Below are 27,805 nucleotides of genomic sequence, written 5' to 3'. Positions count from 1 at the left end.
CTGTGTCTGCTCTTCACCAGGTCGACTGGGTCCAGTGTGATGGCAGCTGCAACCAGTGGTTCCACCAGGTGTGTGTGGGCATCTCCCCGGAGATGGCAGAGAAGGAGGATTACATCTGCGCCAGCTGCGCCGGGAAGGACACCCAGTACAGGAAGTAAAACCCCCATAAACCCTTCAGGACTTGAGTAAAGAAGGTTCCCAGTTTTCCAGTTAAGCCACAGGGGCTGGTTTAAGAACCAGATTGCAAATGGTGCTACTTCTATCCTTATGGGATCATTTTCCAGAACTCAGAACAATTTTTGACACTTTTGTATTTTCCCTTGATCTGTTTGTGGTTGTTGAGGTTTGAGATGCTGACTGTTTGCAGGGGTTTCCACCGATTGGGAAGGCACCTTTATTGTACAGCATTCAGTTACCTCTGGGATTTACCGACGTATTTAATTCAGCTTGGTTTGGGTGCAAAAACAAACAAACAAAAATAACCCTGCACCATGAATTTTCCAATAATCCTCTTTTGAGGAAATCCCTGTTTACTCTGTTAACTCTTTGGAGACTTTAGTTTTTTTCCACTTCGTTTTTCGTAGACTAGGTTTATTTATCTGAGCAATAACTTCTATGTCTGGTTTCAGTGACTGGAATGACAACTGAACAGCGTGTTGCTTCTAGCATTGGTTGATGTACAGACAGCAAATGTTAGATCCTAGTGTCACTGAGGGCCCTGTGATGTAGAAGACAGGAAAAAAAAATCTGTAAAGTAATTGCCACAGCTGTATTTTGGCTTTCTCCTTTTTTGGGTAGCTTGTATCAAATGTTGCAGTTTATATTGTGGAATAAACCCCTGGTTATGTTATAAAATTAAATGTTGGTGTTTTTAGAGAATTTGAAATGCAGTTTTATTTCCCTCTGAATCCACACTGCATCTCTGGGTTCTCTTAGCCAAGAAATAATCAACTTCCAAAGAAGCAATGCAAAAGCCGTGGTGGTTCATGTCTGTTTAGGTTTGGAGGGAGGTCAAAATGTTACACCAAAAAGAAAAAAAAACTTTTCCAAGATTTTTGCAAAGCTTTTCCAAAGCTGAAATTATTTGCAGGTTGAATGCATGAAGAATTGAAGGTACAATGTGGGACTTGTCAGGGGCAGGACCAGAGGGTTCACACAGGAAGCAAAGGTGTGGGGCAGCTTCTCCTGCCAGCCCTGCCCAGCTGCACCAAAGCAGAGACCTTCCCTCACCGCCCAGGCTGGTGGCCACAGTGACCTTCTCTGTGGCCCACAGGGAGCTGGCTCTGCACAGCCCAGGCTGGTGGCCACAGCAAGCTCTGCTCTGCCTCTGGGTGCACTCCTTCAGCTGCTGCCACCTGCATTAGCCCCGAAGCCTGAGGAATAAGGAGATTTCTGGTTCTCCCAAAGGCTGTTCTGGGCCTGTAGCTGGTGTGGCACTACGGTGCTGCCAGAGGAGACGAGCTCAGAGCAGCACAGCTCAGGTATTCAGGCCCACAAGGCACTTCCCACATGGGGCTGCACCCCAAGTCCCTTGGAGAGCAATCACTGCTGCAGAACACAGCTGGAAGGGGCCTGGTGACAGGGATGTGGCTCCAAGGCCTGCCAGAGGTTGAACTGCTGGAGCCCAGGGAGACAGGAGGGCTGGAGATCTTTGTCCCAGGGAGAGATTCTCCATGACAGGGGACAGCATTGTCCTCAGCAGAACTGTGGTGGGCTTGGTGTTCACTCCTCACCAGGAGGAATTTGCTGGTAAGTATTTTCCCCTGCTGGTTTTACCTTTTTTCCCATGTGCAGAAGTGCACAGAGTCACTGGGGAGGGCAGAGCCTTGGAGCATCTGTGGCTGATGGAGGGTCTGTGGGTGGGATCAGAACTGTGCAGGAATTTGGTGTTTGGTTACGGGGGGTTTTTTTAACATTAATTTTTTAAAAACATGAAAAAAGATTCTGTTAAAAGAATCTTCAGCCTGGCTCAAGTGATCTGTCTGAAAGTGCTGGGGTGAGGGAGAGCCTTGAGCCTGTGTCTATGCTTCCATGGTATAATTGGTCTTTTTTATTTAAGTACCAAAAGGATGCTTTGAGAAATTGGATTTTTTTTTCTTCTTTTTGCTTGGAAGAATCTTTGTGCAGTGCTGGGGGAAAACACTGCTCTGTAGTAACTTCTTTTCAGAGAGGACAGATAGACAAACTGGAGCTAGAGCTGGAAATGGAGTTGGCACAGTGTCTGATGCAGCTGAATCATTACAGATGTTTCTCTGTGTTCCCTTTATTATTTTTTCTATTGAAAAAATGGTTGTTTATCAAAAAGTGCCAGAGGAAATAGGATGCTGTTAAGTTCAGCATGGTGCTTCCATACAGGACCAGCCATTGTCAGTTTGGGGACTTGGGGGGTTAGAGGAGACTTCTGGGGTCCCAACAGCAGCATTTATTATCAGGAGAATGGACTGAATAGAATTGGAGTGCAATCTTTTGGAAATGACCACATTGTTGCTCAAAATTTTTCAAGAAATGGAGCTCCCAGGCCATGGGTGACCTGTGCCTGCAGCCCAGGACTGCTGAGGGATTGGTGTCTTATTTCCTGCTGGAGCTCTGGCCCCTGGTCAGTGGCTGGAGGCTGGAAGAGGTGACAGTGCCTGCCATGCCACCGATCCTGCCCTTGGGTTTCATCCCCATCTGGATGCTCAGACTTGAAATTGGGGTTTGACTTCTGTTAAACAAAACAAGAGAGATTTGTTCACTTTGGGGTGGGCTCTGCTGTGTGCCCTTTGCACATTCCTCATCCTCAGGGAGGGTGACAAGGGCAGAACATGCTCAGAGTCTGGGAGGATGAGCTGCCCCTTTCACCCCTCCCTTTATGCACCCCAGATTTCCAAAGGCTAAGCCAGAACAGGAAAGAGGTCTCTCTCACCTCATTCTGCTGCTTTTCTTTATTTACTTTTATTATGTAGCAACCAAGTATATCAAACCTCCCTGGATTGCTCAGATCCTAATTCTTTATTTAATAAGAATAGTTTATGGCTTCTACATTTGTTTAATCATAAAACAGGACATAAAAATAAACTTAGGTAACTCTACCTGTGGATTTCAGGCTGAAAACTCTGGTTTAAATCCTGCCTGCACCATGTGCCAAGACCCTGAGATTGTATCTGTTGTGCCACCTTTAGTCCATGGGATGTTCCTGTGTTGTCATAGCCCAGGAGCATCAGAACAGCCCCGTGTGCTCACACAGCACCAGTGACTCACCCAAGGAAGACTCGGTGATTCCACCTATTTAGGTGCTACAAAGATGCTCCAAGGGGCTCTCTGCTCTGGAGCCAGGCTGGGAGGGCTGGGGGTGTTCAGCCTGGAGAAGAGAAGGCTCTGGAGAGATCTTAGAGCCCCTTCCAGTTCCCAAAGGGGATCCAGGAGAGCTGGAGAGGGACTTGGGACAAGGGATGGAGGGACAGGACAAGGAGGAATGGCTTCCCACTGCCAGAGGACAGGGATAGATGGGATATTGGGAGGAGATTCTTGGCTGTGAGGGTGGGGAGGCCCTGGCACAGGGTGCCCAGAGAAACTGTGGCTGTCCTTGGATCCCTGGCAGTGTCCAGGACCAGGCTGGACAGGGCTTGGAGCACTCTGGGCTAGTGGATGGTGTCCCTGCCCATGGCAGGGGGTGGAACTGGATGGGCTTTAATGTTCCCTTTAACCCAAGCCAGCTGGGATTCTGTGATTCTATGAGCTTATCCTTTGCATACAGAACACAGAATTCACTTGAAGACTCTCCATCACCTGGGCTTTATGGAAGATAAAACCAACGTTGGGGAGCATTTGCTGGGTGCTTGGGCTGTTCCAGGGTCAGTGCAGCTCAGGGAACTAGGGCTTCCAGCAGGGGTTCAGCTACCAGGACCCTGCCAGGGCACACAAAACACCAATAAATGGGAATGATGAATGTTTTGGCTGCAGGAGATTTGTCTGTAGGACACAAGTACACGTGTCACACGGGATCCAGGAAATGCACACAGCAACATAAGGAGCTGAGACAGCTCCTCTGTGAATCCAGAAATGCGTGTGCTGTTCTGAGAGAGTGGCTGAAGTACAGCCCTGACAAATGGCAATACACTTCATTGAGAAGGGAACAAGTCTCATACTGAGAGCTCTCCTTGAGGATGTGAGCACCTCAGTCTGTGAAGAAACAGCTCCTCACTGAGAGCATCAATGGGGTTAAATGTCTGTGTGGAAGAGGAGATAAAGCAGCCACAGGAGAATAATGGAACTGCAGGTCCAACACTCAGCTGCTCTTAGAGACAGACAAGACTGGGATCAGGGAGTTCCTGCAAAAAGGCCTTGGGTAGAATGAACAAATATTTTCTACCCAAAGGTCTTGAGTAAAAGGAACAAATTTTTGTCTTTTATGACAAAAAGAAAAGCCCATGTGACCATGCGATAGACTGCCAGGTCCAGAATTCATCTTGCTTAGGAGGAAGGATTGCTGCAAGGTGGTTGAAAAGAAGTAATGACGTACCCTAAACTCAGAGCTGCAGCTTCACAAAGGCTCCTTGTGCATCTCAGCTTTTAAAGTTCTGGAAAACTGCTTACAGTAGTGTTTTAAAGGAATTTAGCTGTTTGCTTAATCATAATACTGGGCCAGATTTTATATATACATATATATATTTATGTGTGCATGTGTGCTTGTTTCTTAAAATCTCTAAGAGCTGGGCTTTTAAACATGTAAAAGTTAAACCAGCAGCCCCTGTCCAAAGCACATGGAATTCACTTGAAAAGTCTCGCCATCATCCAGGTTTTAATGAAGTTAAACCAATATTGGAGAGTGTGGGTCAAGAGTTTGGGCTGCTTTGGTGTCTGTTGGGATTTTGGCTTTTCATGTTTTTGTTACTGTCGGGAGTTAAATTTGAAGGAGGGGACAGGCTGGGCTAGCACCTTCTAATCCAGGCTGATCCCTTCTCTGCTCCATGTGCTGCCCTGCCATTTCTTGGGGGTTTTTTGCTGGTTCCAGTAGTCCCATGCCACCTTCCTGTGGGGCCTTCCTTGGCGTGGGTCTGCGGGGGGAGCTCAGAGCTGTGCTTTGAGCTGAAACAGCAAAGGCAGAAACAGGGAGTTCATCCTAAAATACCTTTGCATACCAAGAATGTCTTTTTGTGGTGAGGAACCTGTCCTCCTAAAAGTCAGAAGGAGTGACAGAACTGGAATTGGGCTTGGAGGCAGGAGTATTTGACCAGCCCTGCAGAAACCTGTGAAGAGCCTGTGCAATACCCAAACAGGTGTGAATTCAAACCTGGAAAAGCCTGGAAGATTCAAATAAAGGGAGTTTCTACAAATCCAGAAGAATGAGTTGGTGCATTCAGAGTGGTTATGCTCGCTTCAGCTAAGAGGAGCTCAGGCTAGACTGGCATTGCTCCAGGATACCCCTCCTCTCCCTAAACATCATCCTCTTTTTTTGTAGTGTGTTTGTAAGGCAGAGGAAAATGTTGCCATTGTGATCATTTTGTTCCTTCCTAACAGATACTTGCAGAGATGTGTCAGATCTGACGCTGGCACTGAGAGCCAGTGATAGCCTGGTGTGATGGAGTCAGAGAATCACAGACTCAACAGGGCTGGAAAAGCCCTCCAAGACCATGGAGTCCAACAGTTACCCCAGCTCTGCCATGTTCACCACTAACCCGTGTCCCCAAGTGCCACATCCACACATCTTTTGAATGCTCCCAGGGGTGGTGACTCCATCACTGCTCTGGGCAGCTGTGCCACAGCCTAACCACCCTTTTGGGAAGAAATTTTCCCTCATATCCAACCTGAACCTTCTCTGGAGCAACTCGAGGCTGCTGCTTCTTGTCCTATCCCTTGTTTCCTGGGAGAAGAGATGTGGACCTCCTGTCTCACTGATTTTGGTGTAGCAGCAGCTCACTTACGTTGAAATCCTGGGACAGTGCAGAAATGAGTGATGATCCCGAGCTTGCAGAAGTCACACATAAAAATAAGTATTTATTCCTCTAGCAGAAGCAGCATTTTGGATTGGGAAGAACAAGAGAGAAAAATCACATATTCCTCTTGCAGAGACCTCTCTGGGGCCAGCAATGATAGAGGAATGGCAGGAGCTCCCTGGTTGTGCCTCTCAGGGCAGGGCCCAGTCTGGGTTGAGCAGCATGGCTGAAATGTGCCCTTCTTTTGCTGCAAAAGTCCCAACCTGTTGTGGTTGTGCCCATTCCTCTGGTTGGGAGTGGCCTCTCTGTGCTCTGCCAGGGAGAGCAGGGCTTGTTTGGGGTATGGGCAGTGCTGGGCATGGCCTGAGCCCCTGCTCCTGTTTATCTGGGGGGAAAGATGGGGTCCACCAGCCCAACTTCTGCAGAAGGAAATCTCACTTCATTCTTGGGAAGTTTATGTAAGTGGAATTGATTGCTTTCACCACAGCTGCCCAGGCTGTGTCTCAGGTGAGTGTGAGGAGCTTCCAGAGGCACTTTGTCTCCTCTGCTCTCTTTGTGGATGTGAAGCTGCCCTTGCAGCAGCTGCCCAGGCCTGGAGACCAGGGGAGGGTGAGGAGGGGACTCCAGAGGGGCTGGTGTGGGCAGGTGTGTTCTGCCCTGTGGGTTCTGGTGCTGATCCAGCCCGTCTGCTGGCACAGGGCGGTGGGGCTGGAGGATGGAGGGGCAGCAGGACACTCACTGAGCCTGCAGGGAGCTGAACCCAGCCTTGGGTTTGTGTGCCATCTCAAGTTGCTCCTTCTGCTTTTACAGAAAATCTTCAATTCAGGTTGCAAAGTTACATGTGTGGAATTGCAGAATCCCAAACCGGCAGAGGTTGGAAGGGACCTCAAAGCCCATCTTGTTCCACCTCAGGCTTTTGGAAGGAACACCTTCCACTACCCCAGGTGGCCCCAAGCCCTGTCCAGCCTGGCCTTGGACATTTGTTATTAGACAGTACAAGAGCAAGAGTAAACCCCAGATACTGCTGCTGTAGCACATCTGTGACCAGCTGCTCACTCAATAAACTCCAGAGCTTTCAAACAGGAGCTGCTGTGGGCAAGGAGAGCCATCCCTCACCATGGACTGGAACGTTGGTGGGCTCTCAGTGCAAAGAGGTGCTCCCCCAGGATGGAGGTGGTCTAAGGGCAAAAGTGCAGCAGCTTGAACAGAGCGGGTGATTAAACATTGCGAGGGGATTGTGTTGGTCCCCGTGCCTGGAGGTGTCCAAAGGATGACTGGACACGGCACTCAGCGCTCTGGGCTGCTGACAAGGATGATCCTGGAGGGCTTTTCCAATCGGAGTGATTCTGTGATTCTCTGAACATGGCTGCCAGGCTCATCCCTGGCACTAGACTGTGTCTGTAGACAAATCACTGTGTTACTCATGGGCACCTAGTGGCCAAATCATTACTGGATACAGAAAATGTCACAGTATTTTTCCCACAGTGTATGGAGACTGCAATCCCCATCCCAAAACACAACTCCATCACCACACCCAGATAAGAAGCCGACTTTGTCTGGGTCAATACTGCTTTTTAATCCTTGTAATGCTTTGTAAAATTGCTTACACCTCCTAAATAAACAGCTGCAAAAACCACAGGTGGGCTCCTCAAGGCTCACACTGAGTGTTCACCACACCTATGTGTTGGAGAAGAGGTTATGGGGCTTTTCCTCCCTATGACTGGTCCCTGCACCGCAGGGCAGTCCCTGTTCTGGGGTTCACTGCACTCTCTGGGGGCTCCAGGTGCTCTGCAGGACCCTGGGCACTGCCTCAGTCCCCTGCTCCCGCTGTGGCATCCCAGCCTTACAGGGGAAGGAAAAGGAAAAAAGTCAGAGGGTCCACAAAAAATCAAATATTTATTAGTAAATCACACACTTGTCATAGAAATTGTTCTGTTAATCCCTGATATACTCTATAAGCCCATGGCAGGGGGGGTTGGATAGGGGGGTAGGAGGAAAGGGAAGAGAGAAATGAGAGAATTAAAGAGAGAGAGAGAGAGAGAAATCAATCAATCAATCAATCAATCAATCACTCAATCAATCAGTCAGTCAGCAGTCCTGGCTCCAGCACATTGACACTGCTGTCCGGTCCGGCCCATGGGGTGTCCAGGTCGTGCCTGGGGGTTACATTTTCTGGGCAGGTTTCCCCGGCCTGACCCAGGTCTGTCGCTTTCCGCACAATGAGTTCTCCTGCCCAGTCCCGTCGTTCGGGCCCTTCTGGAACGGGGTCGGAGCCTTTGAGGGCGCTGATCGCGCCAGGCCGAGGTCGCACTGGGCTCTGCTGAGCCCCAGGAACCGCAAGCAGGAGGTTTGTGCAGAGGAGCGCGGCCCTGCCTGGCCCTGCCCATCCCTGCCCTGCCTTGCCCTGGCCCTGCCTGGCCCTGCCCATCCCTGCCCTGCCTTGCCCTGGCCCTGCCTGGCCCTTCCCCGGCCCTGCCCTGCCCTGCCCTGCCTGGCCCTTCCCCGGCCCTGCCCGGCCCTGCCCTGCCCTGCCCTGCCCCTGCCCTGCCCTGCCCCTGCCCCGGCCCTGCCCCAGCCCTTCCCCGGCCCTGCCCCGGCCCTGCCCCGGCCCTGCCCGGCCCTTCCCCGGCCCTGCCCCTGCCCTGCCCCGGCCCTGCCCCGGCCCTGCCCGGCCCTGCCCTGCCCTGCCCTACCCCTGCCCTGCCCTGCCCCTGCCCCGGCCCTGCCCCGGCCCTGCCCTGCCCTTCCCTGCCCGGCCCTGCCCGGCCCTGTCCCGGCCCTGCCCTGCCCGGCCCTGCCCTGCCCTGCCCCTGCCCTGCCCCGGCCCCGCCCGGCCCTGCCCTGCCCCGGCCCTGCCCGGCCCTGCCCATCCCTGCCCTGCCCTGCCCATCCCTGCCCTGCCCTGCCCCGGCCCTGCCCGGCCCTGCCCCGGCCCTGCCCTGCCCGGTGTGGCCGCGGTCCGCCGCGCCGCCAGGGGGCGCAGTGCGCGGCCCCGGGCGCGGCCCCTCCCCCGGCGCGCGGTGCGTTTGGCGCGCGCGGCCGCGGAGGGGGCGGCGATGGCGGGAGGCGGCGGCGGGCCCGGAGCCGGGCCGGTGGCGCAGGGGCTGAAGGAAGCGCTGGTGGAGACGCTGACGGGGATCCTGTGCCCGGTGCAGGCGGTGCGAGCCGCTGCTGAGGAGCAGGTGAAGGTGCTGGAGGTGACGGAGGGTGAGTGAGGGCCGCGCTGAGGGGATGGGGGGACCCCAGGCCGCCGCCACAGCGGTTCCCGGTACCGGCGCCTCATGGCTGCCCCTTGGCCTCGGCAGAAACTTCAGCCTCGTCTCTCGAGCCGGCGGGAGCAGGCGGCTGTGGCTGGTTTCCTGCCGGCTGTCCTGTGTGCCCGACGTCTCTCACGGAATCACAGAATATTTGGGGCTGAAAGGGACCTTTGGAGATCGTTCGGGCCCAGGCAGGGTCATCTGGAGCAGGTGACACAGGGACACGTCCCGGTGGGTTTGGAATGTCTGCAGAGAGCGACCTCCGTGGGGAGATGTTCCAGCGCTCTGCCTCCCTGAATGTAAAGTTCTTCCTCATGTTGAGGTGGAACTTCTTGTGGTTTCGTTTATGGCCATTGCTCCTTGTCCTGTCGCTGGGCACTGCTGAGAAGAGTCTGGCACCAACCTCTTGGCACCTGCCGTGGAGGTGCTGAGATTTCCCTCTCAGTCTTCTCTAGACTAAACAAGCCCAGCTCCCACAGTCTCTGCTCACCAGAGAGATGCTCCAGACCCCTCATCACCATCCACACAGACCCTCTGCAGACCCCTCATCACCTTCCACACAGACCTGCTCCAGACCCCTCATCACCTTCCACACAGACCCGCTCCAGACCCCTCATCACCTTCCACACAGACCCGCTGCAGACCCCTCATCACCCTCCACACAGACCCGCTGCAGTAGCTGCTTGTCTCTCTCCGGAGCAGCCCCTGCCCTGCGCAGGGCTCAGTGCCGGAGGGACAGGCTGGCCCCTGCCTGCAGCGGGGCATGTTCGGGGCACTGCTGTGGGCAGGGGGGCAGGAGGGCTCTGCCCGTGCTCTGGGGCGGTGTGTGAGACCTGGGCACCAAGGAGCGCTCTGAGCTCACCAGGGTAGGACGTGGAGGGGCCGGGGTGGTGAAGCAGCAGGGCTGTTGCTCTGGGTACCTTGGTCCACCTCAGCTGGAGTCCGAGGGTTACATGAGGGTCATGGAGAGCCCTTCTATCTGTAGCCCCTGGCCAGCTCCTGCAGGGATCTTCACCTCCAGATGTGTGTTTTGGTGTGTGCCCATGTTCTGCAGGTTGTCATCTGTGCACGGTGTGTTTGAGGTTGAGGGTGGCCAGGATGTAGTTGTGCCCTCATCCCATGTGAAACTCCAGTGACAGAGCTCTGTCTGTTATGGAAAGCTGAGGACAAGCAGGACAGTGCAGCTGGATGGCAACTAGCCTGTGGCTTTGGAAAGAGATTCTAAATGAGTGAACACCCCAAGTTCAAGCAGTGTTGCTAATCATTCCATTAGTCCTTTGGCCTTTTCATGGTGACACTAGGTTAGTTCATGCACTGGCTGCTTTTTCTGTGTGGAAGATACATTTAAAAACCTGTTAATGCTAACATTTTATTTTGCTTCAGCCCAAATCACTGGAGTTTGTAGAAACCACGGGAAGATTTGCAGATGATCTGCTGTGACAGGAGCTGGAGAGTGTAGCACTGCAACCCCAGTCCTGAAGTTTTGCCTGTGGCCTGGCAGCTTGATGGGTTAGCTGTTTCTAGACCCTCCTGGAAATTTTGCCTTAACCTTTAGTCTGATTGCACTATTCTGAATGTGTTTTGTGAACTCTTTCTGCTCCTGAACTTCAGCTCAGAAGTGTTACCGGAGGCAGTTTGTGGTACAAAGAGGGAAGGTGCAAGGGTGAGACAGGGTCAAGAGTGTTGTGATTTTGCTGCTCTGAGAGTGAAGGCGGGCAGTTGTTTGATAAAATGTTTGTTGTTGTGCATTCCCTTAAAGTGCTTGTCCCACACTCAGCTTAGCTCTTCCTGGCATTACCGGGAATTCTGTGTCACCCCCACAGCTCTTGGAGTTTCCTGGAGTGGTTCAATGACATTGCAGCACCACAAGTCTGGAAGTGCTGGGAGGTTCATTGACCGTGGAGCCTTGGCCTTCACTGCCTACTTCAGTAGCAGCTTCTCCCCAAAGAGTCTGAACCTTTTCACAGACTGGGTGACAGATTTCCAGAGAAGAATGTTTTCTGAGGGTTCTAGGCAATGGATATCCCTGAGGTGCCTTTGAGAGCCCAGGATTGCAGGATTGCATTTAGTGAATGCTATGGTAAGAGGAATGGAGTCATCTACCCTTCTATTTTGCCATGCTTTTACAAATCTGCTGAAGTCCTTGATAATTCTCTGTGGTTGTAGGGCCAGGACTCTGAGGTCTGGTGCAGCATCTGTCCCTGTGACCTGGAGGAGGCTGCAGAACCTACACGAGCAGCTTGCAGGTGACACCAAACTGGAGGGGAGGCAGTTGATGTCCTGAGGGCAGGGCTGCTCTCCAGAGAGCCCTGCAGGAACAGAGCCAGAGGAATTCAGCAAGGACAGACAGCAAGTGCTGCTCCTGGGACAGGACTGCTGGGATGTGGGTCAGGTACTGCCTGGCTGGGGAGCAGCCCTGGGACAAAGGGCCAGGAAATACCAGTGCCTGATGAGCTGGCAGGGCCAGCAGCGTGCCCTGGAGGCCGCCTGCATGCCGGGCTGGGGAGCAGGATCAGAGGATGTGATCAGCCCTCTCTAGTCAGGGCTCATTAGACCACACCTGGAATACCTGGGCAGTTTTGCTCCCACCCCCCTGGGATGAGACACAGCAGCAAAGGGGAGTGAGTTCAGCAGAGGGTCATGGGCTGGGGTGGGGAATTGCAGCACTCCATATGAGGTGATGCTGGGCTTGAGGGGTTTTCCACTGGGGAAGCAAGAGGGTTTTGGGGGTGGGTCTGACAGCAGCTTCTGGTGACTATGAGGAGATTGTCAGGACCTGAGAGGTGGGAGAGGATGAGGGATAAATGGGCACAAACTTGAAACCAGAGGTTCCAACTGGATATAAGGAGTTTTTAAGCCGATGGTGTGTAAAAGCTGTGTTGTTTCCATCCTTGAGTATCTCTAAGACCTGCCTAGAAAATCTCATCACCTGGCTCTAATTCTGCAGATTCTGCTTTGATCGTGGGGGTTTGACTGGAAACCTCCTGAGGTCTCTTTCAGGGAATTATTTTGAAAACCTTTGCTTCCTCCTCTCTTGTACTAGTCAAGCAGCATGGGAAGAATAAGCTATATTTCCCTTTCCGTCTTTGATATGGAGAAGCCTGCAAAAACCAAGAGGAGCTACAGGAATCTGGTGTGTGCCAGCACCATATTATTAGGTAGAGAAATGTAGATCATGTGTATCACAAGTACTTTAAAAGAGCAAAAATGTATCATTAAGCAGTATGAAGAAGATGCTGAAGTAGAAGTGGAGTAGGAAGGAGTACAAGTGTTGACACTTTTAATGCAAAATAAATGAAAGTAGGGCAAAAAGAAACTGAGGTACATCTGGTTAAAGTCATAAAAATTTAAAGAGCTTTCAAATGTTGCTGAAGCAGAAAAGGTTTCAGAGGTGATCAAAGCCAGGGACTCACTTGGGAAGGTACATTCAGTACAGAAAGACTGCAGAAGAGCCAAATTCCTTGTGCTGATGTTGACTTGACTTGCAACATTGAGGAGCCTCTACAGGAGACACGTCAGGGAATCCACATCAGATTGAAGCCTGAGTAGAAGCAGTTCACTTACCAGTTTGCCATAAGCAACAAGTACTAAAGAATGGACTCTGGGAGAGTTTAGAGGGACTCAAACATTCAATTACTGTGCAAAAGTTGGGCACTTAGGGACAAGCTAAGTATTAAGCTGGTAAACAGCCTTTAGTGAGAGCTCCAAGGTGAAGAGCAGCAGGGGCTGGTACAGGGGAGTGGTGTGGGTTTTGCACTGCCTGTTATGGTTAAAATTCAGCAGTTGGAATGAGAAGAGACAGACACAATAAATTCTTATGGCAGTAGAATTGTTTGAGGGAGTCCTGGGACTACCAGAAAGCACTTAGATCACTTGCTGAAACTATTTTTTCAGAAACTGAGCTCCTGACCACAGCTCTTGACTGACAGGTTCAGGAATCCCAGCTGAAGCTGAGCTGCTCAGCACATCTGTAAATTATGTGGAACAGAGTGAATAGGGGTGGGACAAAGTTGCTGATAGTGCTGCGCAGTCTGGCCAGAGGGAGAATCTGTGGCACAAATTACAAGTTGATTTCAGAAGGTGTGTTGAGTGCAGACACAGGAGGTGGTAGCTAGTCAGTGTTGGTCAGCAGAGTAGTGTTGGGGGAGGGGGGAGCCTGTCCAGATAATGCCCTAAAAAGTTTGGGCGGTCCTACCTATTGTGCTTGGGAGAAGAAATCCCATTGTCTGTGTGGAGAGTTCACTGAAAATACCCAATCACTGCTCTGTCATGCTCCAGTAAGCTAAATGGACCGTTAAAGAGGGAACAGAGAACAAAGCCGTCATAAATTCCTCATGCTTCCACAGCCAGTGCTGCATGCATTACTGGCCTTCTGCTGCTGCAGGGATCAAGCAGGGCAGCAAAAAGGCAGCACAGACATTCACAGAGGTGTGGAAAAGCTTCTGTTTTCAAAGGACCTAATCCATTGGCTTTTCTGCCTGGGAAGGGGTTAGCAGGGGTGGAGGCCCTGAAATAATAAGCTACAGAGAAGGTGGGTGAGGAGGGATTGTTTGTGACTTTTCATAAAACTGAGATCACAGAATCATAGAATATACTAGGCTGTCAGGGAAAATGAATCTGAAACAGGCAGAATTAGGCTGTTGCCCCAGTGTGCAAACTGTGGAGTTCATTGCTGTTGGATGTTAGAAGTAGAAATGGTTTTAAAATTGTTTAACCTTCCTGGAGGAAAAAACTCATCAAGAACCGTTGAATATAACACTCAGTTCAGGAGGTTCCTAATGCCAGCATTTCCTTGAGGGTGTTGGGGCAGCATTGCTCTGTCCCTACCTCTTTTCCTAAGCTGCTCATGGGTTGGGTTGTTTAATGTGGTTAAGCCAATGCAGCTGTTGGCTCTCCTGTGTGATGTGTGCTGCTCTCTCTTCCAGGCAGGTTTTAGCCAGGTCAGGATGGTTCAGGTGTTTACAGGATGCAGCTGAGCTCCCTGAAGCAGGCTGGCAGTGGATCTGGCCAGTGCTTGTATGAGATGAGTAGCAGTGCACAGTCAAAGCCTCTAGAACAGGCTGAACTGTTCAGGGGGAGTCTTCTGTCTGACTCCTTACACATGCTCTGGAGGAATCTGGGATGTCTCCTCTGGATTAAGGACATGATAGCAGTTTCTTCCCATCACGTCACCCTTTGGCAACTGCCAGATATCCTCAGCAACTCAGTCTCTCACCTGCTTCTGTCTGCTGAGGAAACAAGCACCACGTGGCAGCTTGGGGATGGGAGATGCATTGCTGTTGGTCTCTGAGAAGAGGAGAGTTCATCTGGTGACCTTTGTTTTCTCTAGATTTTAGTGGAGCATAAAAGCAATGCCTAAGACTGCAGGGAGAAGGCAGAGAAATAAGAGCTGCAGCTGTGGAGTAGTGCTGCTGTGAGTGTGTCTAACTTGGCTCCACTGTATCAGTGTGCTGCTGGTGAAGTGGGGCTTCTGTTCCCTTTATCTGGTTTATCCAGGTAGCACCATGCACCGTCCTGATGGTGGAATGTGGAAAAATGGTCTCTTCCTCTAGGTCTTACTGTATTGGAGAACGTGTGGAGCCAAGTCATCTCCAGGAGTGCCAGAGCAGGGCAGTGGCAATCAGAGGAGTTCATGTCCAGCAGGAGGGCTCAGACTGCTGAGAATCACAGACTTCTGAGCTGGAATGGACCCACAGGGATCATCCAGTCCAACTCTCTAAATTATGTGGATAAGGAGGCTTAATGGCAGCTTTTCAGACAGTTGGAAAACACTGCTTCCTGCTTGCCAGGTTAGATTCCAGGTTTGATGTTTTATGGTGACAGTATTTAGTTTCTGAGCTGTTGGCTCTTGTGCTCTGGAAATGTGAATTGCTCCAGGCTGGAGAATTGCCATTCTTTTGCCTGTCTGTTTTATGTGTTTCTGTGTGTCCTTTTTGCAGGTAGAAAAGCATCAAAAGGCCATCTTCAGCATGGTCTATGTTGTGACACTCCGTGTGTGAAAAGGCACCTTCAGCTCAGTCCTTCACAAGGTTGTTTGTTGTCAGAAGCTGAGATGTGCAGGTGGCTGTTAAGATGGTGCTGAGCCTGGCAGATTGACTCCTGTGTCAGTCTGTGCATGCTGACCCTCTTGTCCATCTTGTTTGAGACGAGTCCTGTCTAGGAGACAACGAGTGCTTTGATTTGAATGTGATTTCAGCATGGAAGATTGGCTTTATGGGTCTTGTAAATGCTCTTTCACTATCTCCTCTTCCAGAGCAGGTGGCTCAGCACGTTCTTTAAAACTTGGTGATTCTCTGATGGTATTTTCATGATACAGTTTGCTGCCCATTTGTACCAGAGCACCTACAGGTACCATAATGACACAAAACATATTGCATCACTTGTGCTTCCCATGTTTTTGCTTATGGTCAGCTCCTTCTTCTCCTGACAGAACTGTTTTCATATGGCTTCAAGAGGGATTTCTGTGTTGCATCAGATACTCTGTGAGTACATTATTTTATGCCATAAATCCAAGCATTGTTTGGAAGGAGAGTCTGGAGAATATAAAGACATGACCACAATTTACGGTTTTGTGGTGCTCTTTTGGCTGTAACTTGAATTGTAGTAGAGTGCTGGGCAGAAATGCGTGGAAGTCCTGTGGGTGGCTTGAGCTGAATTCTTAACCCAGAAAACTTTTAACATTGAACTGATTTGTAACAGGGGAGTTGAAATAAGAAATGGCCACATTGCAACATACGATCCTGCCTGTTGGCAAGAAAGGTTATTCACAGCAGCAAACGCTGGTGTTTGCTCTGTGAAATACCACAGATCTGTTGAGTGTAGAGAGAAGTTGTGAAGAAGGGTTTCAAAGGAGATACTTAAAACCAGCCCAGCTTCTGGAGAAGAGTGAGCTCAATCTTTCTGTCTTTTGCTGAGAAATTAGAAAAATATGAATGCAGTTTTAGAGGTGTGCTAACAAAAGGAGTGCTTTTGGAGCAGTTCTTGAGCATCATGATGGAGGATGAAGAAGTTCCTCAAAGCAGCACATGTGTAGAGTGCCAGAAATCTGACTAAGCATTAGATTCTTGTTTGGTGTTTCCTCCTAGTCTGTCTGCAGATCCTCATTTCCTTCTGTGCTGGTCTGATCTCATGGCTGGCCCTGCTTTGAGCAGGTGATTGTTCTGGGTGACCTCCTGAGGTCCCTTTCAACCCAGATTGCTTTATGATGATGTTGTTGAAAGCCAGTCCTGTGGAAAACATCTATACCTGTATGGCTGAGGACCACGATACACAAAGATGAGCCACTATTGGTAAAGGGAACTCATTTTCTGGTGCTGCTGTGGTGGTGGTAGTGAGATCCGGCCTCTGCAGACCAAGTGTTGTGTTAGTTTGGAGTGTCAGTGCCATGGGCTACCTGGATTCACCAGACTGGCTGCAGCAGCTGCCACAGTGCTTTCTCACCCTCACCCTGCCTCTGCCCTTAGCAGAGACAATGAAAGGGACCTTGAGCAGTTCCTGAACCAGCTCTGTGTGGATGTGCTGGGCTGGACTTGGTCAGTGCTGACCCCTTTCAACTAGGCAGGTAGGTGCAAAGATTCAGTAGAAACTTCTGCTCATGTATTCTTTCCTGCTTGCTTACTAGTAATTTTTGGTTTCATGTGGCTTAGTTTGGCAAAAATGTTGGGGACGAAGAAGTTACATAAATTGGTTACATGGTAGATAGAGGTTGTTGTGAAGGAGGAGATTTTGATTTTAGTAATATTGAGGTTAATGAAGAGGAGAAGCAGAGCCGGAAGAAAATGTGTTTGCCAAGTGCTGTCTACGCCAGACCATTTTAAAAATGCTTCATTAAAAGCTTCTAATCTTTGAGGTTTACAGACTTTATCTTGGGGAGAAGAGTTGGTATTTCTAATATCTCAAATTTACAAAATATAAGTGAAGGAATGACCTATCAAGGTGCATTTGAACTGCAGTTACTCATGATATTTCCAGCCACCTGGGAAAGAACCCAATAATAAACCATCCTTTGAGAAAAGAGGAGCCTGTGAGCTGTACAAGGATCAGTGTAATATCAGCCCCTGGAAATATTCTTGGAACAGCTCATTAAACAGCTTGTCAGTGTCTATAACAATAGGATAAATAGTTGCTGCACAACCACTACTGTTTTATGTGATCTGTTCTTGATAAATCCATCTAATTTTGGTTTGACAGGAGAGCTGGCTTATTGCTTAAACAAGTGCTGGGTGTGAATGATCTGAATTCACCAGGATTCCTGATAGAAATTTGCCCCAGTGTTAATTTATCAGTTAAGAAGATGCAGTTTTATAATATTTTTAAGCAGGACATCATGCTGAAAACCTGTGGTGGAAGGGTTGTCAGTGCCTTATTGTCAGATCCAAGGGCTGTGTAGGGCGGAACTCTTGGTCACTACAGCAGTGAGTAGGTCTGGTGTCCCAGCAATGGCACTGCAATCTGCCTGGGGAGCAGAACTAAGGTGTTGGAAAATTGAGAAACTAAATATTGTAAATCACAGGCCATGATTAAACCTCCTCCTCCTGCCATTAACCTCCTTATCCACATAATTTAGAGGACTGTGTGGCAGACACTGTCCCTCTCTGAAGGGTATAAGCCATCCAACAGAGGTGGACTGGATGATTCTTGTGGGTCCATTTAAACTCCACACTGTATGCAGAGAGAATACATGAAATGGATATGTGTAAACAAATTAAGGATTGTGAACTAGAATACTGAGTTGTAGCTGTGTGAAGCAGTTGCAGTTACTCTAGGTCCCTTTATTCCTATTTCTGCCCTTTTTAGCTTTCCGTTTATACTCCTTTAAAGATAGGGCTGAAATGCAATGCCATGCTTGATCATGGAAATCACAGATAGCATACAGAATAATGACTGCTTCAGTTAAGAGAAGTATTATGTTAAGTACATCTTGGAATGAGGCTCCCTCCTTTCATAGCTGGGATAAGAGGGTTATTTTCCTCTTTCTTAAATGCATGATCTATGAAGAAAGGGTGAAGGAACTGGGTATGTTCAGTGTGTGCTGGGGAAAGTGAGAGGCAATTATCTCCCAGCCCAGAAAAGCCTCTTAGCAGTGAGTTGGGTATTAGGAGACACTCAGCCATTTGTGAAGCACTCAGATGTGCTGCTGACAGAAGTCTCAGAACTCCTTTTGAGAAGAATTTTCAGTCTGTGTTTGTCAGAGATGCTGTCAGCACGTTTAGCCTGTCTGCAGGAGGCAGGGTGTGCTGACAGGACCCCAGGGGCATAACTTCTGCTCCACAGCTTCTAAGAACTAAAACGTCACAAATATGTTTCTTAAGCGGACTAGTGAAATTAAATGAAGTATTTAGGACAGTTATCAGCTGCCTGGAACTTAAAATTGCAATTTTAAGCAAATTTATTGAGTTGTATGGATTTACCATACCAGAACAGCTGCTCTTCTGGGCTTTTATTTCCTGTGCTCAGCATCCACAGAATTGTTATATCAACAGAACTGTTTAAATTTTGCCTTTGGCTTGGCTTCTTGCTTGGCAAGAAGTCACAAGAAGCTCTTGCTTTTCCTGGACAGATTCTTTGCAGGAGAAGGTCTTGCAGCCCCAAGGGCTGGCCAGGCAGTGCTGGTGTCACTGTGCTGGGCAGGGTTTGCTCAGGAAGGCGTTTGGTGTGTCCTGGGCAGTGCTGGGGTGAGGGCTGGGAGAGCTGAAGCAATGCCTGCACATTCCTGGGGATGAGCCCAGGGTGTCCAAAAAGGGACTGCTGGCTGCCAGTTTGCTGCTGTCTTACTCCATCCTGGATTTTTCCATGCATCTCTCCTGTAGAAACTTGAGTAATGATTTTACATTGTAGATAAGACTTTTATATATGTATTTAAATATTTTGTTTATTATTAGCCTGCATTGCAATTTTTTTTTGCCCATGAGACAAGAAAATAAGATGCCAAGACAATAAATTAAATTTTTGTGGGGAGCACAGGGGAGAATTAATGCTTATGATTTATTTTGAGTAGCTGTGCTTTGGAATTGCCTTCTCCTTCCTGCATATGAGTCACTCAATTGGTATGTCTTTCTCCAAAATCTTGATGACTTTTGCTGTGTGGCAATAAAAGTTACAATGCCAATATTTGGGGTTTTTTCCTTGCAGAATTTGGTGTTCATTTAGCAGAACTGACTGTGGATCCTCAGGGAGCTCTTGCCATCCGGCAGGTGAGTTTTCCTGGAACTGCAGAAAGAATTTAGATGGAAATTTCCTTGGTTTTTAAAATATTCTTCCATGTTTTCAGGTGAAAAATTGGAAGTAGCTTTCTGAGTCTTTCTTTCAACATTATTCTGGTGTTATACTCTAACATTTTTTGAACTTAATAAACCTGGTGCTGAGAAAATACTCTACTGGAAATGGACACAACTTAGGAGATGGGTGGTAGACATCAGCAAGCAGAAGTGTGGCTTCTCTTTGCAGAAACTTTTTCTGTAGGTATTTTCCTCCTTGAAAAGGAAGTTTTGGTTCTGTATTTCTTTAGTTACTTTGTGACCTGAGTCTTTGCCTTTCTAGAGCTGCTGCCTTGGGTCAGTGCTGTGCAGGCCATTGCTGCTCAGTGGATACCCAGCAGTTCTTTTTACTGCAGTAACTTTTTGGTCCATTTCATGGATTTTTTTTTTTTTCTTCATTTTTGGCAAGTCCTGATGCCCCTCTAAAAGAAGCATGATGGGATGGGTGGCTGAGCAAATGGGTCAGGGGTGATCCTTGCAATGGTTCCAGGATATGTCCCTGATTCCTGACCTCTCTCCTGAAACAGCTGGCGTCCGTTATTCTCAAACAGTATGTGGAAACTCACTGGTGCTCTCAGTCAGAAAAGTTTAGACCTCCAGAGACCACAGAAAGGGTAAGACTTGGTTTCACATTACCTGGTTTGAAACACTTTATCCATCAAGAATATTAATTCTTTAGACAGTTAAAGAAGTACCAGTGCCCATGTGTATTTTGAGGATTAATGGCTTCAGTTAAGGTTTTTTGACATTTTGTGCTTCAAAAATCTCTTTTCAGTTACTTAAAACAGCACTGTGCTTGAGAAGCTTGGTCTGCTTCCTGTAGGGAAAGTTCAGCCACAATGCTCCTGTTATTCTCAGAACAAGACTAGAAGAAAAGCTGCTTCCTAAGTTTCACAAATACTGATTCTGGCAGTCTGTTTTTGGAGATTTGCTAAATCTTTTGTTATACATCTTGGGACTTAAAGGATATTTTCCCATGACAAATTTCAGTTTAAAGCTGCTGGGTTTCATTGAGAATCTGTTCAGGAGGAGTATTTAACAGCTAAGATGGCCAGATATTCCAGCCCTTTCCACTCTGACTGTTGACTGGAGCATCTTTCATATCTAGAATATGATTCATCTCATCCAGAGATAATTGCTTGAATTATGTCCCAGAAGTGGCTTTTATTTCTTCCTGTCCCTTCAGGGCTGGGTGACTGTTCTTGTTTACTGAAATCTTCCAAAGTAAGCAAACATAGTCCCTGACACTGGAGCTGGGATTTATCTCAGCTAAATCTGTATGTTTTCCAAGTAGATCTGTACATCCTGTGTAGTTGCAGCTGTGTTCTATTTACTCTGTGCTGTGTGTGAGATGATGCTCTGTTAAAACACACCATGCAGTTTTCTCTAAAAAATTACAGGGGGCAGTGTGCAAGAGTGTTTTTGTCTCCTGGATGTTCATTTTGTAAAACCAGCATTGAATCAATATCAGGATGCAGTCATAGGTGTAGATTTTTTTTTGTTTTCATTAGATTGTGCTATGGCTGTGGATCTATTCTGACTGCTGTTGCTTTCTGCAGGCAAAAGTTGCTATCAGGGAGCTGCTGCCCAGCGGGCTGAGGGAGTCCATCAGCAAGGTGCGCTCCAGCGTCGCCTACGCTGTGTCAGCCATCGCGCACTGGGACTGGCCCGAGGCCTGGCCCGAGCTCTTCAACCTGCTCATGGAGATGCTGGTCAGCGGCGATGTCAACGCGGTGCACGGAGCCATGAGAGTGCTCACAGGTCTGTGGCTGCCGTGGCTGGGCAAGGCTGCTCTAGGCAGCTGTTCAGGCTTTTCCTTGTGCCACTGTCCTGTCACGTTTCATCCAAATTGAGATCGGAATTTTCTTCCTCTCTTCCCTGGGCCTGGGAAGGCTGTGGCTTCCTCTCTTCCCCAGCCTGTTGCTGGCTGTGGAATTGTGTGCTCAGCAGGTGTCATGAGAGCTGGGGAAGGAGGTGCTGTGCTGCAGGTTAGAGCTCAGCAGGTACTTTGACTGTAACACCCTGTTTTCCAGATACCTGCAGTTTTTAGTGTGGTATTTTTCTGCTTGCCTTTGAGGATTGCCTCAGGTATATCAGATGACCCTAATCTAGTGAAGTGCAAATCAACGTGTTTCAATGCACTTAGTGTTTCCCAATGGTTCTATTGTTGCTGTTCCCTACAAATTGTATTTCTTATAAGAACTTCTCTTCTTTTTCCATTTTTTAGAATTTACCCGAGAAGTAACAGACATACAGATGCCACTTGTAGCTCCAGTTATTCTTCCAGAGATGTACAAAATTTTCACAATGGCAGAGGTATGATCTTCACAATGAGGTTGGTATTGGATGAAATTAGTGGGAATTTTTCTTTGAAAAAAGAAACTCCAGATTTAATGGTTAAGTCATACTGTAGTATGAGTTAGACTTAAAGAATTTTCTTGATGATATAATAGTTGATGGCAGCTAATGTTTCAACAGAAAAGTTGAAGCCAATAATAAGAGAATAAAGCTAAAGCAAAAATGAAACACAATTAAAAGGAAGTATCTTGTGTAAGAAGAATGTTGTGTTCCTGATGTTTAACTTTCGTCTAGGTGTATGGGATTCGCACGAGGTCACGTGCAGTGGAGATATTTACCACGTGTGCCCACATGATCTGTAACATGGAGGAGTTGGAAAAGGCAAGAATTTAACTTGACATACATGATATTTTGAATTCAAACTGAGTGAGATTCTAAATAATACTTAATATGGAAATGAAACACCGGAAAATTATATACTGTGTCAGCTGAAATTTGGGGGAAGAGGCTGTAATTTAATACAAGTATAGTAGCTGACTCCCTGCTTTACATGCATGCCTTGATAGTGCGACTTGGTTTCCATAATTAAGCTTAATTTATGGTTTATCAACAGACATGCTTGTAAGAGCTCAGGAAAGGGGGGAGTCAGCATGGGGAAGAGATGGAGTATCAGCCCTTTGTTTGGAAATCCGTGGCTTAGCTTCCAGCCTTCAGCTAAGCCATGTGTCCCATCACCTGCCAGGCCTTGGGCACCTGGGCAACGAGGGACCCTCGGGTGAGGCTTTGGTTCCAAGCTCCTGGGGCTTCACTTCATGCTTCAGGAGGCGCCTGGGCCTTGTGTTCCTGAAGGGGTGGGGGAAGCCAAACCCAGCCCAGTTTTGGAAAAATAGCTGTTAAGAAACAAACACAGCAGTCAAGCAGCTTTAGACATGAGTCTGCTGTCTGGCTCTAACTGAGCACATCTGCATTTTAAATGGCCTTTGACAAGTGGCTTTTCCAGCACTCCCAGACAATAAATGGTTATTTTTAACTTTTTGGAGTGTGAGGATAGGGAAGGGTGACTCTCAATCCAGTGGCTGGTCATTGCTGAGTGGCTCAATTTTCTGTTCCTTCCCTGTTTGCACAGGGAGCAATCCAGTGCAGACTTTTGGAAAGTTGTGGTAATTACATTGTATCTGTACTGCCATGACAAGGTTATTCATGCATTGTATCATGCAGCTGATACCACTATCTAAGAGACAGTTGTATTCCCCAGTCTTATTCTGGAGAAGGGCTGAAAGTGTCCTTTACATTGAATACTAAACCTTTTCTATTGAGATTTCACTTAAAAAAAAAAGGGAATTTTTTTAGAAATCACATTTCCTAATTGATTTAAACATAAGACTTTGCTGTCCTGCCTATGGATTTATGAGGAATAATCTCAATAAAATTATTTTGGTCCTGTATTGCTTACTCTGACAAGGACTGCTTATGGAGAGCTCTGACATCTGGAAAAATACTTGCTGCATTTTCCTAGGAAGAATCATCCTGTTAATCTTCAGGCCAGCTGCTGATACTCAGCTTGTTTTGTTTGAGGGATGGAGGCTCTGCAGGGTAATAAATGCCAGCCGCAGGGTTTGGGGTGATTGTGTGTGTGATGGAGCCACCCCAGGTTGGTTTTGAAGCCTGGGGGTGCTGGGGTGCAGGGCAGGATTCAGCTCATCAAATGAAATGCCTCTCTAGGATGGGGTGAGCACTGCTCCTGGGGCTCTCCAGACTGGATTGTCTGGATCTCTCTTGAGATTCCAAAGTGATAAGTTGGATGTAAGCGTGCGTTTTGTGGGAGCCTGTGCTGTGGGGTTTTGAAGAGTGGGATTCAGCTGAGCTTAGTTCATTACCTAAAGAGAGAGCCCAAGTGATGTGTGAAACAGCTTTCATGTGACTTTGCAGTATTCTGCAGTTGCCATGAGTTTCTCTTCTATTTTTTACCAGAAAAGTGCATTTGCTGTTGCTTCTAGCGCTTTACCTGTCAGATGTGGGGGTTCTGAATCTGATATTCAGCTGTGCTTGCATTGTCTATAACCAGGGTGCTGCCAAGGTCCTGATTTTTCCTGTGGTGCAGCAGTTTACAGAAGCCTTTGTCCAGGCCCTGCAGATGCCTGATGGACCAACATCGGACAGCGGGTTTAAGATGGAAGTTTTAAAGGTGAGTCAGGGCTGGTTAAGTGGAGAAAGAATTGTACACCAACACACACTCAGATGTGCTGGAAAACAAACTCAAGTGGCACATCTCCCAGTATTGCTCATGGTGTGAACTGTGAAGACTTTTGGCTCCCAGCACCATCAACAGTGAAATAAGTTGTTTGCCTGACCTATGATGAGATCCATGAGGATCTGCCTGTAAAATGATCCACAGGAATCTGATCTATAGGACCATCTGTCTCTGTCATTTGCTGACCTAATGTATCTTGGATATGTCTTGGACATCATAATCTGCAGTTATATACCAATCTTTTCTAAAGGTACTGCAGAATTCTACTGCAGTGAAGTTCTAAAAGCTTATTAAGTGCAGGTGCTTTTCTGGAACTTGCCTGGTCTTTAATGATAAATAGTCTCTGAAAAAGAAAGATGGAAGGTCTTTGTACTGTCCTGGTTTCCTCTCCTGTAGAGAGGAGATTACATTGGAGAGTTTTGTGTGCATGGGGACGAGGGCCAGTGCACATCCCTGTAACAGCCTGGAAACCTTTGGAGCTGTAGGGTATGCTGCCTGCAGCATGGGAGAGCAAAGAGCCAAAAGCACCAATTGCAGGAGCAAATCCAGATCTTTCATTTCCCTGCCTGTGTGCTGGGGTGGGCAACATCAGGTCAATGTACAGGATTCTGAGGATGGGCACTGAGGCCCATTCAGTTCCATGAAGAAAGCAATTAGCAATAAGAAAGTTTTTGAAGACAAGTGTCAGAAGTTTTTCAGGATGACCAGCTTTGTGCTGAAGTAATGAACATACGTGCTGGGAGGGTGCTATTGTGTTATACAAACCAGCAGCTCCTGAACTCTGTGTTGTGAAACTTGTCTTAGCCCTGTTCAAGGCAGCAGTGTCTGGTCTGGGCATCCTGTGGCTTCTCAGTGAGGGGCTGCATGTCTTGTACTCTAGGAACAGCTGGAGCTGTTCTTGCTGTGCAGCACTAGAAAAGCAGTTTGGGGAAGGATGTTGGCAGTTTTTGTTGAGAGGGTGTCTCTTGTGGGGTTTTTTTCCCTTTCTGTTGCCTATGCACTGGATTCCTGGGGCAATGATTTATAGGAACAGCAACATGAAAGGAACACTGCAGGGTATCATCTCGATTTGAACAGGCTGCAGCTCAAGAATATTTGGATCTCCTACTCCAGATACTCACATTTGGATTGTTAATGAGTAGTGGTATTTTTCAGTCTCCACAGAAAGCAGCTGTTGGTGCTTGATGTTGTTGGTTTAGAGTCAGGCCAGGCCAGTTCTGTTCTCATTACATCCATGCATTCTACAGCCTTTTCTGTTATTTAAATAATAAGTGCTTGCTGGCATTGGGCTGTTTGTATAGGTATATCAGCATTGGTCTCACCAGGAGGTTCTTGAACAATGTGACAGGCCGGGGAAGTCTCTGAGGAAATGTCACCTTGTTCTTGCTCTGCTCCTTAGCTGTGTGAGGGCCTCTGCCTTTGGCTTCTGCAGGGGAGCTGCAGCACAAGAGGGTTTGGATCTGAATACTCTGCTGTGTGTCAGGTGGCATCGATGGCAGCAGAGAATCAGGGTGGATTTAAACAGGAAATTCTGGAGACCTGCTGCTGACAAGTGGTTTGTAGGAGGCTTTTTTTGGAAGAGATGAGTGTTCTGGCTGTTGGCTTAAGGCAATTCATGGTTTTGTAACTTAGAGTTTCTAAGCTGATGATAGCAATTTTCTGGGGAAAAAGGGATTCAGGTGAATTTCACTTCCAGAGAAGTGGATTTTATAGTTATTGTAATGCAGAAGTAAGAAACCTTAGGGGATTATTTAAACCAGCTGTACAAATGAGGTCATTACAGGAACCCCTTGAAAGGCTGATGCAATGGAAGAGGGAATTGGGACTTTTTTATAGCGCATTTTCAACCAGATGCAAACTCAATTCCATCTTCTTTTCCTTAATGAAGTCCTGTGTGGCAAATGACAGAAGACTTTTTTTTTCCCCTTCCCTGTCACATGAGAGCTTTGTACTCCAAGGTTCCTGGAGTTCATGATGGAAGTCAGAGGCAGTCGTGCCCTAAACTGTTGTGCTGTCCATGTCAGAATGTTCTGCAGGACAGTGGCAGAAGCTTTAAGGAATGCTATTGCAGTGTGCACCTCTGCCTGATTCACTGGGACAATAGTCCCGGTTAGGGGAGTGAATAGTTTGGATCACATCATGGGGAACCACTGATGGTTAATGTGTCCCAAGTTGTTCCCAGAATAGTTAAAAGATTTTAAGCAGTTATCAGCAGGAAATCAGAGCCTTTTATCCTTGGAGGAGATGGGAGGTTTGTCCACAGCAAAAATACCACATGTGAGGACTAGAAGGAAATACCCATGGGGTAATTTATTGTTGTGTTTGATAGTTCAGCATGAATTAAATTGGTGTCTCTAAGGATGCATGAGCTGCAACTATGCAATTCTTGAATCCTAATTCCACTGTTGAAAATGCTACTATTTATTGTTTTGAGAAAAACAGAGTGATTAAACATAACAGGTGTCTAGATTTAAGGCAAATTTCACAATAATGGAATACAAATTGGAATACAATGGTGTACTTAGTGTGCAGTAATATATCACGAACACCAATTAACCAACAATCTAAAGCATCTTGCAGCCTTGCTGTTGTGCTTCTTCATTTATGCTTAGAAGCTGTTCAACACCTGTGGGTCAGAGAAGTTTTGCTTACATTTTTCCTGACACTGGAACAAATAATTGGTAGGAAAAATAATTAATTGTAACCTCTTTGTTCTTGGATGGAAGATGAGGTGGGATCTGTGTCTTGGGACAAACTTCCCAATTTTATGAACAAGGTAGTTCACCTGCCACTGCTGAACTTTGACTGACAGTCAGCTTTAGCGTGCTCTCCAGTGTGTATTTTAAGCTTTTTATCCAAAAATTTAGGGATTTCTTCTCTGTTTAAAGATGAAGACAGGAAAAGAAGCAATAAAAGGCTTTGATAGAGTGAGTTGAAGGAGCTGAAGTGAGTTGAAGTGCTCTGAAGAGAGAAGGATAAGAGCTTTCTTGAAGGATTAATAGGTGGTGGAGCAATTTGTGGAGATTGGCAGAGGATCTGTGAAGCAGTTCTTTGAGTTCAGACAAGCAGTGGGAATTGGCAGAATGAGGGGCCAGGGGTTGAAATACAACATCTGACAAGGAGAGTGCTCTGTTTTTTAATGACTTGCTCTGCAGGACTGTGGTGACCTTGCAAATGCAGCTTTCTATTGTTACAGCCACAGAGCCCACGATTGAAGAGCTCCCTTAGCGCTCCAGCAGCGCTTCCTGCAGAGTTGGTTGCACGTAGAGCTTAGAAACATTTACATAGGGTTCACATGGAGTGGCACATGGAATAAGTCTGTTTGGATGCTCCTGTGGCCTTAGCAGGGTGTTGAGTTTGCAGCAGCCCTGAAGATCAGGTTCACCTCCTTTGCCAGCACCTGCATAATTTTTTTCCCCAGAGACTTCAACAGGTCTTTTCTGTAATGTTCTTTATAGCACCTGCCAGACTCATTCCCAAACCTGTGTAACTGGGTTATTCCTGACTCATCTCCTGTTTATCTCCAATACTGATATTAGATTGCTGTTGTTTTTCTGGAAGGTGAATTAGTATTTTTTTTTATTTCTATTAATGTACCCAGTGCTGCAAACAAACAAACTGCCCAGAGTGGTTTGTATTGGGTAAGCACAAACAGACACCCGTGTGTCTGGGAGCAGCCGCCTCTCAGGCAGTTTGTGAGGGGCTGTTAGCCTGAAACAAGTGTAACACAGCTAGAGCTGTGCCCATGGGGAGGAGAGGGAGGAGTGAGTGCTCTCTCATTCCTGGAGGGTACCAAATGGCTTTTGGCAAGTGTCAGTGGAAGGGCTC

General features: G+C 47.7%; 2 protein-coding genes across 3 annotated transcripts in view; both read left to right on the top strand.

Annotated features, from left to right (window-relative positions):
• KDM5B (lysine demethylase 5B) overlaps nucleotides 1-879 on the top strand; it is a 55,915-nt gene extending 55,036 nt beyond the window's left edge. The window contains exon 27 of the mRNA XM_030291855.4: nucleotides 21-879. Coding sequence (XP_030147715.4) covers nucleotides 21-158 — 138 coding nt within the window. The 3' untranslated portion in view covers nucleotides 159-879. The remainder of the gene's footprint in view (nucleotides 1-20) is intronic.
• Nucleotides 880-8,919: 8,040 nt separating this feature from the next.
• IPO9 (importin 9) overlaps nucleotides 8,920-27,805 on the top strand; it is a 39,167-nt gene continuing 20,281 nt past the window's right edge. The window contains exons 1-7 of one of the 2 annotated variants that reach the window (XM_030291857.4): nucleotides 8,920-9,122; nucleotides 19,304-19,365; nucleotides 19,956-20,042; nucleotides 20,988-21,189; nucleotides 21,656-21,744; nucleotides 22,021-22,107; nucleotides 23,792-23,911. In XM_030291857.4, coding sequence (XP_030147717.2) covers nucleotides 8,972-9,122; nucleotides 19,304-19,365; nucleotides 19,956-20,042; nucleotides 20,988-21,189; nucleotides 21,656-21,744; nucleotides 22,021-22,107; nucleotides 23,792-23,911 — 798 coding nt within the window. In that variant the 5' untranslated portion in view covers nucleotides 8,920-8,971. The remainder of the gene's footprint in view (nucleotides 9,123-19,303; nucleotides 19,366-19,955; nucleotides 20,043-20,987; nucleotides 21,190-21,655; nucleotides 21,745-22,020; nucleotides 22,108-23,791; nucleotides 23,912-27,805) is intronic. The other variant, XM_072918753.1, reaches the window with a different exon arrangement.

Source organism: Taeniopygia guttata, chromosome 26 (genome assembly GCF_048771995.1).
Source record: "Taeniopygia guttata chromosome 26, bTaeGut7.mat, whole genome shotgun sequence".
NCBI classification, from domain to species: domain Eukaryota; kingdom Metazoa; phylum Chordata; class Aves; order Passeriformes; family Estrildidae; genus Taeniopygia; species Taeniopygia guttata.
This window is presented reverse-complemented; position numbering and strand designations above follow the sequence as displayed.